The 14,557-nt window shown below is 44.2% G+C and overlaps 2 protein-coding genes and 1 pseudogene across 2 annotated transcripts; all 3 read right to left on the bottom strand.

Moving 5' to 3' along the window:
• On the bottom strand, positions 1–894 carry LOC136653147 (olfactory receptor 5F1-like; annotated as a pseudogene).
• Positions 895–2,718: 1,824 nt separating this feature from the next.
• Positions 2,719–10,704, bottom strand: LOC136653146 (olfactory receptor 5A2-like). Its single transcript, XM_066630065.1, has 3 exons — positions 10,662–10,704; positions 8,022–8,828; positions 2,719–2,723 (listed from the first exon to the last, which is right to left on the bottom strand). The coding sequence occupies exons 1-3, from the start codon at positions 10,702–10,704 to the stop codon at positions 2,719–2,721; spliced, it is 855 nt and encodes a 284-aa protein (XP_066486162.1).
• A 172-nt stretch (positions 10,705–10,876) lies between these two features.
• LOC136653145 (olfactory receptor 5G9-like) lies at positions 10,877–11,827 on the bottom strand. Its single transcript, XM_066630064.1, has one exon. It carries the CDS (start codon positions 11,825–11,827, stop codon positions 10,877–10,879), a length of 951 nt encoding a protein of 316 aa, XP_066486161.1.
• Positions 11,828–14,557: the final 2,730 nt, after the last annotated feature.

Genomic DNA, 14,557 nt, shown 5'->3' with positions numbered 1-14,557 from the left:
TCACCTTGGACAACCTTCTTTCTTCCCAAGAAGGTTCAGAAGCGCGGCCTGCATTTCTTTGTTCTTGAACCTGTAGATCAAAGGGTTCAGCAAAGGAGTGATAATGGTGTACGGGACAGCAATTAAGCAATCCTGTTCCACGGAGTGTGTGGAAGAAGGGCGCATGTAGGTGAAGATGGCTGTGCTGTAGAAGATGCTCACTAAGTGAGATGGGAAGAGCAAGTGGAAAATGTCTTGATTCTCCCCTTAGCTGTACGGATTTTGAGCACAGATGAAACAATGAGGACATAAGAGAGGACAATAAAGGAGACCGTTGTGATCATGATGCTCCCCCAGGTGACGAAAGTCACCAACTCAGTGAAGGAGGTATCAGAACAGGAGAGATGCAGGATGGGTGGGATGTCACAAAAGAAGTGCACAATCTCATTGGAATCACAGAAATCCAGGGTGAAAACAGAAGCTGTGTTGACAATGGCATTGATATTTCCAATAGCCCAGGAAGTTGCCAGAAGCCACATGCAGGCAGACTGGCTCATATGCCATGACCGAGAGTAAGGCACCTTCTGTAGCTGCTGTGGTCAGAAAGACATACATTTGGAGTGCACAGCCAGCAAAGGAAATGGTCTTATCCCCTGACAAGAGGTCCCACAGCATCTTGGGCATAGTGGTGGTGATGTAGCAGACCTCTGTAAAGGACAGGTTGCTCAGTAAGAAGTACATGGGGGTGCGGAGGCGCGGGTCAGTCTGAATCAGACCAATGATGGTCAGATTCCCTGCCAAGGTGAGCAAATAGATCAAGAGTCCTGCAGCAAAGAGAAGGATCTGAACCTGAGGGTCCTCCGCCAGTCCCAGGAGAATGAATTCTTTCAGACTGGTTTGGTTTTTTCTTTACATCCTTCAAATGACTTCTATCTGTAGACAATGCACCTGGACTACTTCAGAGCAATTCTGTCACTGCAGGAAGAGCTGTGCATTTAGGAGGAGGGGAAAACATGATAAGAATTATGTATCAAGGCACTTTACACAGACTATAAGGGTCTGGTATGACTACACATATCTGCCACATACAGACTGTTGATCAATTACCAACCACATATACAATGTGGTTCTCAAACTGCATGTCATGACCCACCAGGAGGTCATGACCCAATTTTTGATGGGTTGTGGCAGGTGCGCTATGGTGCCACAAGGCTTTCTAACATAAGAACATAAGAAGATAAGAACAGCCCCACTGGATCAGGCCATAGGCCCATCTAGTCCAGCTTCCTGTATCTCACAGCGGCCCACCAAATGCCCCAGGGAGCACACCAGATAACAAGAGACCTCATCCTGGTGCCCTCCCTTGCATCTGGCATTCTGACATAACCCATTTCTAAAATCAGGAGGTTGCACATACACATCATGGCTTGTACCCCATAATGGATTTTTCCTCCAGAAACATGTCCAATCCCCTTTTAAAGACGTCTAGGCTAGATGCCAGCACCACATCCTGTGGCAAGGAGTTCCACAGACTGACCACACGCTAAGTAAAGAAATATTTTCTTTTGTCTGTCCTAACCCGCCCAACACTCAATTTTAATGGATGTCCCCCTGGTTCTGGTATTATGTGAGAGTGTAAAGAGCATCTCCCTATCCACTCTGTCCATCCCCTGCATAATTTTGTATGTCTCAATCATGTTCCCCCTCAGGCGTCTCTTTTCTAGGCTGAAGAGGCCCAAACACCGTAGCCTTTCCTCATAAGGAAGGTGCCCCTGCCCCGTAATCATCTTAGTCGCTCTCTTTTGCACCTTTTCCATTTCCACTATGTCTTTCTTGAGATGCGGCGACCAGAACTGGACACAATACTCCAGGTGTGGCCTTACCATAGATTTGTACAACGGCATTATAATATTAGCTGTTTTGTTCTCAATACCCTTCCTAATGATCCCAAGCATAGAATTGGCTTTCTTCACTGCCGCACATTGGGTCGACACTTTCATTGAGCTGTCCACCACCACCCCAAGATCTCTCTCCTGATCTGTCACAGACAGCTCAGAACTCATCAGCCTATATCTAAAGTTTTGATTTTTTGCCCCAATGTGGATGACTTTACACTTACTGACATTGAAGCGCATCTGCCATTTTGCTGCCCATTCTGCCAGTCTGGAGAGATCATTCTGGAGCTCCTCACAATCACTTCTGGTCTTCACCATTCGGAAAAGTTTGGTGTCGTCTGCAAACTTAGCCACTTCACTGCTTAACCCTGTCTCCAGGTCATTTATGAAGAGGTTGAAAAGCACCGGTCCCAGGACAGATCCTTGGGGCACACCGCTTTTCACCTCTCTCCATTGTGAAAATTGCCCATTGACACCCACTCTCTGCTTCCTGGCCTCCAACCAGTTCTGCTGCAAGTTCTAGTACTGCTGCAAGGCATTATAGGGTGTTGCTGGGCAGCTGCAAGGCATTCTGGGGCCCTACCCACTTAAGGACAAATATGCCTAATGATGGGTTTCAGAAAATGTATTCCTGCAATTAATTGACACATACCTATACTGTTAAGTTGTGTAGCACATACCCTGGTTTTTCAATTCCCTGGATAGCCCTCCAAATTCCTCCAAGCCCTACTCCCCCTCTTTTCTCTCTTCCTTGGTTGTGCCGTTATGCATTCCCTTTCCCTTGTAAAGTTTTCCTCAAATCCTTACATTTAGGACCTAGTTATGTGAGTGATTGAATATAGATTCAATCTGTTAAGACAGTTCAAAGAGCTTCATATGTTAAGCCAGGAGAAGATAAGGCTAAGGGGAGATATGAAAGCTGTTTTCATGTGTCTGAAGGGCTATCACATAGAAGCAGGGGAAGTCATGCTCTCTGTTGCTCCTAAGAAAGAACTGGAACCAGTGGGTTGCAACTAAAGGAAAGTAGTTGTAGGCTAGACATACAGAAGAATTTCTTAACTGTAAAAGCTGTTTGGCACTGAGAAAATCTGTCTCATGCAGTTGTGGGCTTTCCCTCATTGAACATTTTCAAGCAGAGGGTGAATGGCTGCCTGTCAGGGATCCTGTAGTAGTTCCCTGCACTGAGCAGAGAACTGGAGTAGATAACTACTGAGGCCCCTTCCAACTCTACAATTCTATGAACCTTCAGTACCAGTGGTAGTAGTAGTGCCCAATGCACCATCAAGGGGAAGGTGGAACACAATGGGGGGAAGGTCCAAGACAGGCCTTTGCCCCAGGACCCTTTGCAACCAGGCACCAGCACTGTATATTTTGGTTCTCACATTAGGAAATATTACATGCACTTTTTCCCCTCTTTTGTTTACAAGGCAAAAATGAACAAGCAAACCTTATCAATTCCACTGCTAGGATGTTGTCAAGTGGCAATTCTGAAGTCCATAAATGAATTTTCATTTCATTTCTGTGCCTTCTTCCCCCATCCACAGTAATCCACCATGTCTTTTTGAAGACAACTAACCCCAACCAATTGTTAAGATGTTGCAACTATTTCTAACCTCAGATAACTTCCCTGTGCATCAGTTGACATTAGTCCTTTTGAGAATTCACTCTAGTCATTGAAACTATCTCAGCTGGGAGATAACAATAAGTGGCCAAGTGGGAATCATTGCAATCAGTAGATAGGATACAGTGTTTTATTCTCACTTTATGTTTCCCAGCTGTACATTTAAAGCAACAGAAAACTTCAAAAATGTGACTGAAGTGTGGCTACTTGTAGAAATTTTGAAAGTCATATCTGATGGTCGGAGTCAAACTTGATGAGTCATGATGTTCCACGTCTCCTCTCCCTATTTTTTTTTTTTTTAAACTGAAATGCACTCTTGTAAGTTATCTTGCCATTGGTTGGCTAAAAATTGCCTCCCCAAACTTATTTTCTCTCCTTGAAGAAAAAGATACAAGGCACTGCACATTTTCAAATGTGGGTGGAAATGAAGAATGTATCCTGGTAATGTCATTTTTAGTGGCTATAACTTAGGCAGGGGAAAGGGGTTAGAGAGCATCTCCTCACCCACATTTCCACTCACATTTCCACAGCCTTCCAAGAACAGGTTTCATTTGAATAAACCATCAGGTAAAAAAAGACAAGGAATGCTATTTTGTCCATATCTAGTTTGGCCCTCAATCAGAATATTCTGTTACAACATTATCTGTCAACATTGATCCTTTTCTCCCAATGTACAGCTATGCTTCTTTATACTGTGTTTTCACTTCAAACCAACCACTTTTGGAAGATTTTGTCATCGTGTCAGCCAAATTTCTCATGGCTCCTTTGGTCACTGGTTGCTGAACTCAGCCCTACCAATGAGGGCCACCTTTAAATGACTATGAGCAATAGAAAGGCACAGACCACACACAGACACCAGGGTGAAGCTGAACAAGAACAATGATTTTTATTGAGAAAGAGATAAAAGGTAAAGCTTTGATATATAGAACAAAGACCCCCAGGACATACACCTAGGTATTCCCCTTCCTCAACCCTCTACTGGTCAGGCTATTGAAAGGGAAAGGTAAGCATGGTTTTGCCCTTTGGCTGGTAGTCGGCTGCTGAAAAGTTGGAACTTGGGGCAGAACTGTTTCTGGTTGGGAACTTGGACCACAGATAGACGTTTGGGTCTTGGCTGGAGCTCAAGCGGCTCTCAAGACAGGTAAGGTTTATCGTGTTGATATGCCAATAAAGGTTTCAGAACAGACAGGTAAGGTTTCTCCCTACAAGCCCTCCTCCTGGAGACTCTTCACCAGCCTCCTTCCTCTGCCACCCACAGAGAACTGGGTGCCACGAGCTGCAGTTTGCTGTCCTTTTTATACGCTGGTCTCCTGGAACCTTCCAGCTGTGCAGCCAATCAGAACCTGCTTATTTGTGTAACTGTCACCAACTGTCTGCAACTGTCAACTGGGTGGGGATGAGGAGGAGGGTTTAACTCTATATTAACCAATTCCCCCCCCCCCAACATGGATTTTTTTTACTTCATAGTCTTCCAAGTGAAAGATAAAGATACTTTTAAATAGCATTTTCTTTAACCATTTTTCTTCATTTCAGGATCCCGCAGTAGCCACTTTGACAGCCTCATGTGCCAGGCAGTGTAGGATTGGGTTGTAAGACCGCAATCCTATCCACAGTATCCTGGGAGTAAGCCCTATTGACTATAATGGGACTGGATTCTGAGTAGATATGCATAGGATTGGGCTCTAACACCTCCTACTGTTCTTGTAGAAAGTGAAAGCCCTGCCCACAGGTTGTTCTGCTGGTGTGTGTGTGTGTGTGTGTGTGTGTGTGTGTGTGTGTGTGACTTCAGGATTTATTGCCCATATATTGTTCCAACAGACTTTAACTGCCACTTGGAAAAGGGCAAGAAATTTTTGCCTCAGAGGGAAGAGATTTAACTCTTTTAAAGTCACTTATCTCCTCCTTTACACAATTTTACGAGGGTGGCTAGAAGATGGCTACCAGGACTGTACTATGCTACAGTGTGCCCTTGGTGAACCCTGTCTTTCTCCTTTAATTTAGACAACTGGAGTCTTTTCGTAGAACACAAATTTGCTCACTCTATTGATCTACAGCGCAATCCTATTTTGCGCTGGAACAGGCAGGCCAGGAGGCCTGTGTTGTATCCAGAGCAAGATTGGGGCCAGAATCATCTCAGCCAGAGGCAAGGGAAGCTCTTCCCCTTACCCCTGGGTAAGCCACCACAGCCCGAATGGATCTCCTCAGACCTCCGCCACCTCAGGAGGTGGCACAAGTCTGAGGAGAATGGCGCAACTTGGAGCTACTCCTCACTGCTTGGGGAATTGGGTTGGGATTCGGCATAACTGCCGGGTTCAGCCCTGCCTCCCGCTTGCTGCCCACCCACCCCCTGGAACACACTCTGCCCACTCTCCCTCCACCCCGGAACGCCTCCCTCCTACCTGCTCCCCGACTCCTTCCTGCCCTCCCCAGATCCCTGTGTTGGCCAAGCTCCCCTGATGCAACCTTCCTTCCCCATGTCAGCACGGAAACTGGATGCAGCGTCCATAGGCCAGTGTGTGTCCTTGTGCTCAGGACTCACGAGGAAGCCAAATGTGCTTTACGTCACGTTTGCGACTCTCCTGGGCTGGCACAAGGGACTTGCATCAGCACAGGACACACTCAAGATTGTGCCCTTAAACATTAACTCAAGATGTTCCAACAATGTATCTTTCTGCATGTAAGTGCTGCATTCACAGTTGAAAGCAAAATGTTGGGCAACATGCTAAATTATGCTTTAAACTCATCCAACCATGAAAGCCTTAGTATGTTTGTAATATATCTTTCTGTTATTTACAACATTGCCTGTCACTAAATTTACACTGCTACCTCCCAATGTTAAACATTCTCAGATGTTCCCATCAATTTGCCAGATACCAGTATATGAGTGAGGGATGTTTTGTCATGGGTATTGTTGCAGAAATGGCTCTGATCATGAAGAAATAACTATAATAATATGTGCAAAGTTAGAGTTTCTGAACTGCAATGTATTTCATTTCTAATCATACACTACAGACCACTCAGAAATCAACTGAGTGCAGTTCCCTAAATTGAACAGAGTTAATACACACCAAATAAACAAAAGAATAAACATTCAAATCGATAAAAACAAATTGTCACATATTTTAAAAGACATTTCACTGTGTTTTGGACTGTTCAGTTATGCAGGCTACAACTCCCAGTCATTCTACCATCTCTTATCAAAGATTCTGCAAAGGGCACCTTGGACATCTTTGTTCCTGAAGCTGTAGTTAGTAGTTGGCAACCTTCAGTCTCGAAAGACTATGGTATCGTGCTCTGAAAGGTGATTCTGGAACAGCGTCTAGTGTGGCTGAAAAGGCCGATTCGGGAGTGACAATCCCTTCCACACTGGGAGCAAGTGCAGTCTGTCCCTGGCCTGTCTCCCTGGCTATGGGCCTTCCTTCTTTGCCTCTTAGCCTCAGACTGTTGGCCAAGTGTCTCTTCAAACTGGGAAAGGCCATGTTGCACAGCCTGCCTCCAAGCGGGCCGCTCAGAGGCCAGGGTTTCCCACTTGTTGAGGTCCACTCCTAAGGCCTTCAGATCCCTCTTGCAGATGTCCTTGTATCGCAGCTGTGGTCTACCTGTAGGGCGCTTTCCTTGCACGAGTTCTCCATAGAGGAGATCCTTTGGGATCCGGCCATCATCCATTCTCACGACATGACCAAGTCAACGCAGGCATCTCTGTTTCAGTAGTGCATACATGCTAGGGATTCCAGCACATTCCAGGACTGTGTTGTTTGGAACTTTGTCCTGCCAGGTGATGCCGAGAATATGTCGGAGGCAGCGCATGTGGAAAGCATTCAGTTTCCTCTCCTGTTGTGAGTGAAGAGTCCATGACTCGCTGCAGTACAGAAGTGTACTCAGGACACAAGCTCTGTAGACCTGGATCTTGGTATGTTCCGACAGCTTCTTGTTGGACCAGACTCTCTTTGTGAGTCTGGAAAACGTGATAGCTGCTTTACCGATGCGTTTGTTTAGCTCGGTATTGAGAGAAAGAGTGTCGGAGATCGTTGAGCCAAGGTACACAAAGTCATGGACAACCTCCAGTTCATGCGCAGAGATTGTAATGCAGGGAGGTGAGTCCACATCCTGAACCATGACCTGTGTTTTCTTCAGGCTGATTGTCAGTCCAAAATCTTGGCAGGCCTTGCTAAAACGATCCATGAGCTGCTGGAGATCTTTGGCAGAGTGGGTAGTGATAGCTGCATCGTCGGCAAAGAGGAAGTCACGCAGACATTTCAACTGGACTTTGGACTTTGCTCTCAGTCTGGAGAGGTTGAAGAGCTTTCCATCTGATCTGGTCTGGAGATAGATGCCTTCTGTTGTAGTTCCAAAGGCTTGCTTCAGCAGGACAGCGAAGAAGATCCCAAACAAGGTTGGTGCAAGAACACAGCCCTGCTTCACACCGCTTCGGATGTCAAAGGGGTCTGATGTGGAGCCATCAAAGACAACAGTGCCCTTCATGTCCTTGTGGAAAGATCTGATGATGCTGAGGAGCCTGGGTGGACATCCAATCTTGGGGAGAATCCTGAAGCTGTAAATAAGAGGGTTCAACAGGGGGGTAATCATTGTATACAGTACAGAAACCAGCTGCTCCTGTTCAACAGAGTGGCAGGAAGATGGAGTTAAGTACATGAAGATGATGGTACCATAGAAGATGCTCACCACAGTGAGATGGGATGCACAGGTGGAGAAAGCTTTAATCCTACCTTGAGCTGTGCGTATTTTGAGCACAGAGGACACAATAAAGATGTAAGAGAGAAGGGTAAGGAAGAAGGACATAGTAATGCCACATCCAGAGATAGTGAAGGTCATCATTTTGCCCAGTGTTGTGTCAGAGCACGAGAGGTGAAGGAGGGGTGGAATGTCACAGAAAAAGTGATCTATCTGGTTGGAGTGGCAGAAGTCAAGGGAGAAAATGAAAGCAGTGTTAATGATGGAGTTGACACTTCCAATAGTCCAGGAAATCATTAGTAACCCTTTGCAGACTGGTTGACTCATGAGCAGGGTGTAGCGCAGTGGGTGGCAGATGGCTGCATAATGATCGTATGCCATGGCTGAGAGGAGGACACACTCTGTGCCTCCTAAGGTGACAAAGAAATACATCTGGAGAGCACAGCCTATGAATGAGATGGTCTTGTCTCCTGTCAAGATGTTCCAGAGCATCTTTGGAACAGTGGAGGAGGTGTAGCAGAACTCAATGAATGAGAGGTTGCCACGGAGGAAGTACATTGGTGTCTGGAGGCAACGGTCCAACCAAATCAAGGTGATAATGATTAGATTCCCTGCCAAGGTTAGCAGATAGACTAGAAGGCCTATGAAAAAGAGAAAAATCTGTTGTGCTGGGTCATTGGATAATCCCAGCAAGATAAACTCTCTGATGAGACTTGTTTGGTTCAATGTCATTCTGTTCTTCTTTGATCATCTTTGTCATGAAACTGTAGGACATCTTTGCTTTGAGACATCACAGCCGTCGTAGATGTAGATTCATGAAGGGGAGGCATAGATAAACGGTCGCCATCAATTACATGGTAGATCAGAACCATCAGTGTTCTACTTTTCACCAAATCCATTTCAGTAAATGGTAGAACCATTGGAGGAAGAGAAGCAGTTGCCTTGGGCAACTGATAAAAGAAGATGGAGAGGAGGAGGAATACTTGCCTGGGACTTACTTCCAAAAGATGAAACCTGAAATACATTGTGGTTATATAACAATGATGTTCATTTTTGGTTCCATTTATAAATATGGTGCTGAGTCAGATTCAGTTTTGCTGGATGCAACCCAAAATTAATATGATTACTGCCCTCCACGCTGTAAACCTCCCTCCACCCTTAAAAAATTCTGCCACTTGTATTTTAAAACGGAGGCTATTTTTTAAAAATAACTCATAAAAAGTTCAGATAAACATCAAAGATACTTGATACAAATTTAAATAATCCATCCAAAGCATGTAAGGTGAGGCTGAAGAACAAATTACCTTTCTATTTGCATGTTATCTGAGGACTGAAGAAAGCTAAGCATATTTCACAGAAGAATCAAATCACCCAGAACTCTCTTTGCATGTCTGTTTGCTACCACCCTGTGTCAGAATGGTCAAAGACATAGCCGAAGGGATTCTGGGCTTCTTGTACCCAGTTTGGAAAACAGGCTGACACAGTGTCATTTAGAAGGCATCATCCTCTTTATTTTTATCATTTGTCATTGCAAGCCTGGATCAATCTGTTCCCCATTGCTCCCTTCCACTGCAACCTGGAAAGGGCTGGTGGCATGCAGAGCCAAATATGTTTGGTTGCTTAAAATAAATCAAATAAAAATTTTAAAAAATTGTAATTCCTCCAAAAAGGTACTGCCATGAACATAATATATGTACATACACACCATGCATTATGGAGTGAAGTCTATGGAATATTACTCAGTACCACCAAGAAGGTGTCAAAATAAACACAATTGATTAAAACGAATGTGAAAAGGTATAAAGAACATCCAGTGATTTGCTTCACCTGGTTTGAGTTGTTAAGTTGTTGCATCTTAAGCATTTCTGAACACCAACTTCAGCATTTTCCCTTTGCTTGCTCCAGGATACAACTCAAGGTACACTACATTACTCTAGGCATAGTAAATATTCCAGTGAGGCTTGTCCAGGGGGATTGTATACTCCAAACCTTCTTGGTCTCTGTGGACAGCATCATTTGTTCCATGTGGGAACTGAAGTTGCAGTTTTTCTCTTGAGACAAATTAATAAACAACTCAAAAAGCCGCAAGGAACATAGTCCATCTTCCTTAACATTTGTAGTCACAGATAGGAAAAAAGACAAATATAATGGGATTTTCTATCAATCTTTACTATTTTTAGCCATTGAAACATCACTGTTATGCATGGTACACATTTGAATAACTAGTACACATATACTATAACAGGAAGAGGTCAATATGACCAAATAAGGCCCCATATAAATACAGAAAATAAATAAATAAATCAAAAGTATGACTCCAATAGAGGTGGCAATTGATTTGACAGTTGTTTGACAATCAAATCAAAGTTGAGATTTTATTCTTCCTGCCAAACTCAGAAAGCCACTAGACTCAGTTAAAGTGGATAATGTGTTAGAGTTGATCTGAGGAAAGTCACATTCAAATCTCAACTCACCTATGAAGCCTTTTGGGTGACTTAAGCCACAATCTGGCACCATAACCTGCCAACACAAATACACACACTTGCCAAGGAGGGTAACAGTTGACCTCATTTAAAAGACAGCCCAAACAGTTTATTTTAAACCATACAGAGGTTTCCCTGATGAGGGGGGTGCCATCATGGACCTTTGCCCCGGGCACAGGGCTGGGGAGGTCCACTGCTGCCCATCACTATAACCTACTCTTCCCAAGGGTTCTCCAAAGTGCCCTCTGCACTTCCTTGTTCCTAAAGCTGTAGATCAGGGGGTTTAGCAGGGGAGTAATGATGGCATACAACACAGAAACCAGACAGTCTTCCTCCAAGGAATGGTTTGTAGAGGGTCGTATATAGGTGTAGATGATGGTGCCATAGAAAATGCTCACCACAGTGAGGTGGGAAGCACAGGTGGAGAATGCCTTGATCCTACCATGGGCTGTGCGGATTTTGAGCACTGCAAAGACAATGAGGATGTAGGAAAGAAGAGTCAGGGAGAAAGGCACAATAATGACACACACAGAGATAGTGAAGTTCATCAACTGGACAAGAAATACATCAGAGCAAGAGAGGTGCAGAATAGGAGGAATATCACAGAAGAAATGGTCAATTTCATTGGAGTGACAGAAAGTTAAGGAAAAGACCAGTGCTGTGTGGACCATAGAATTGATGTTGCCAATAATCCATGAAATGGCCAGTAAGCCCCTACATACAGACTGTCTCATGAGTATGGTGTAGTGGAGTGGGTGGCAGATGGCTGCATAGCGGTTGTATGCCATGGCTGAGAGCAGCAAACACTCTATGCTACCTAAAGTGATGAAGAAATACATTTGGAGTGCACATCCTATGAAGGAGATGGTCTTGTCCCCCAACAAGAGATCCCACAACATCTTTGGAAGTGTGGTGGAAATGTAGCAGATCTCAACAAATGAGAGATTACCCAGGAGGAAGTACATGGGAGTTCTGAGGCACTGGTCAACCCCAATCAACATAATGATGACAGCATTTCCTGCCAAAGTCAACAGGTAGACTAACAGACCTATAGCAAAGAAAAAACTCTTGTTCTTTGGGTCAAGAGAAAATCCTATGAGGACAAATTCTGTGATTCTTGTTTGGTTCAGTCTTTGTGTACAGTTGGTGGAGTCCATCTTCATTTAGGTTTCTTTGGTAGGAGAGGACAGTGGTTTCAACTTTTAATGTTGGCAGTTTCATAAAGAAAAAAAAGGAGACACATAGTCATTGACTTTGTAGTCTGGTCACCTTCAACAAAGTCACTTTACACTGAGGCAGCAAGATAACATGTACTAGGTCCAGTATCCCTGATAATGTCCCTATGGTGTGCATTTAGCCCTATGGTGGCTTCCCATGGGCAGCTGTGCAGTGCTCAGTGATGATATCTCACAAAGTACATTGGACTATTTTACAGCTTGTTTGGATTCTGAAAACTATTTTGTTCTCAAGTAGCAGTGAATACTCAGGTTCACTTAGGTGATACTAATAATGTACTCTTGCTTTGTAATTTTTTATGGGTTTTTTTATTTTTCACAAACATAGTAAACATTGTTACTATTACAATATAGATAAATATGAAAAAAGGTTTAACAGATCTTCAAAATTATCATTCTAGTAACTAGTAAATCATATAATCATGCAGTGTTAGAGTTGAAAAGGACCATGGTTGGAGGTCATATAATCTAAATTCCTGCTCATCCTGTATATAAGAACTTAAGAACAGCCCCACTGGATCAGGCCATAGGCCCATCTAGTTCAGCTTCCTGTATCTCACAGCAGCCCACCAAATGCCCCAGGGAGCACACCAGATAACAAGAGACCTCATCCTGGTGCCCTCCTTTGCATCTGGCATTCTGTCATAGCCCATTTCTAAAATCAGGGGGTTGCACATACACATCATGGCTTGTAACCCGTAATGGATTTTTCCTCCAGAAACTTGTCCAAGACCCTTTTAAAGGCATCCAGGCCAGATGCCTAGACAGCTGTTCAGACATGCACACATACACAATGTGCAAAATGTGACGTGGTGTCTGTGACATTTTTTAAACCAGATTTTTTAGTAGGTCCTTCAGTGCTACCAAGAATGTGCCAAATTAAACATAATTGTTCACGGTGATGGGGCCACCGGGTAGATGGGGCTCGTCAGCCTGGGAAGGCAGCTCATCTGAGAGAAGGAAAACTCTGATCCCAAACCTCCACTGCCTTGTGGCTACATCCAGTTATGGAAAAGGCTTCAGGAGTCAACCTCGAGGCAAAATCCAGAGCCGGAGTCCCTGAGGCAGTTCATGGCTGAATACAGTCACGTTCTGGCAACTCCTGCGACGCCGCTGGAACCAACCGTATTGGCCTCTGCCTTTCCATTGGACCATTTCAGCGACGTGGAGAGGGGGGATTTGCTGCATGGGTAACAGCCTATCCTCCATACTTACTTTACCCAGGCTTCGCGCACTGGAGAGGACACTCTGTTCCAGAACCACCATTCAGAGCGTGACACCATAGTCTTCTGAGACTGAAGGATGCCAACTCGTTCACGGTGAAAAATTTAATCAATATTCAATGGCTTAAATTGACACATTCAGCTTTTCATTTCACCCTTTTCTCTCAGTTCACCTAGTTTAAGTTGTTAAGAGTTAGTATCTTTAGCATTTCTGAGCTGAGTTACTGTAAGCTAGTCTCAGCAGGAGAGGATATATCTTCATGAAATGGTTTTGGAAGAGTGCCTCGTCGTGCACATATAGTGTGCTGGGTGTATTAAAACTAACGAACCATGACGGTGGTTTGCTAGGATATGGTTGCAAATGCTTTCCCCAATAAAATAAATCAGTGAACATCTGTATATACTATGGGTACAGTATATGTACTATAAATATACATATCCATGTGTGCTATTATATAATAAGGCAGTGGTTCTCAAACTTTTGGGGAGTTTTACTCTCAAGGTAAGTCTTTGCGGGGGCAGAGACAAGGATCCCCAGGATTGCATTGCTAACAGGGGTGAAAGGGGGGGTGCTTTTACTTACTGCAGGCTGCTGCAGGAGTTGCATGGAGGCCCACGCAGTCCTCTGCAGGGCTCCTTGAGGCTTAGAACGTTGAAAAGAAGAGATCGTAAAGCACTTCCTTGTTCTCTAGTTGCGGAATCCTATTTTTAGGATCTCAAATCCCCAAGCTAGCCTCAGAGGAACTGTCACACAGAAATTTATTTCAAGAGTGATTTAAAAAAATGCAGTCAGAATCTATTTATTACCTGTCACATGCACTGAATTTAAGGGTGGTCATCATCATCTGAGAACCTTCAGCTTTCTCCATCTTCATCTGCTATCAAACTGTGAGTAAGACACTCCTACCTTTTAAGTGTTTTTTACTAAGCCCGAGCAACTGTCCCTAGAGCTGACAGAAACAAAGGGCATGGTGTAAAGAACTCACTTGGGTTGACAGAACAGTCCTTTGGGTGAGAGGACAATTGAAAGAAGAATTTAAATTGCAGCCATGGCTTTGGAAGTGAATGAGACTTTCAGAGTGCTGGGTTTGTCAGTAATTGCAACAAGGGACTATTGTGAATGGAGAAGAGATTGCCTTGGTGTCCACCAACCAACCTCACCAACCTGCATCCCCCAGGTACATGTTGTTAGAACTGTCACACTGAGGGATGTATAAGCATCCCACCCAGGCCCATAGCCAGGATTCTAGAGGTGGGGGGGCGACTATTTTTTCAAGGGGGGCAATGATGTCAGGTATCTATACTGGTGGGCAAAATGAAAGGATAAGTCTGGAGAAACATCAAATACCTGAAACTCCCCCAAATTTCATGAAGAGAAAATTATGTGTGTTTTTTTGAAAGATGCATTCATTATCTGTAAAGCAATGTA

This window comes from Tiliqua scincoides, chromosome 5 (assembly GCF_035046505.1).
Source record: "Tiliqua scincoides isolate rTilSci1 chromosome 5, rTilSci1.hap2, whole genome shotgun sequence".
In the NCBI taxonomy this organism is placed as follows: Eukaryota; Metazoa; Chordata; class Lepidosauria; order Squamata; family Scincidae; genus Tiliqua; species Tiliqua scincoides.
Note: the sequence above shows the minus strand (reverse complement) of the source record. Positions and strands in the feature narration are given on the sequence as shown.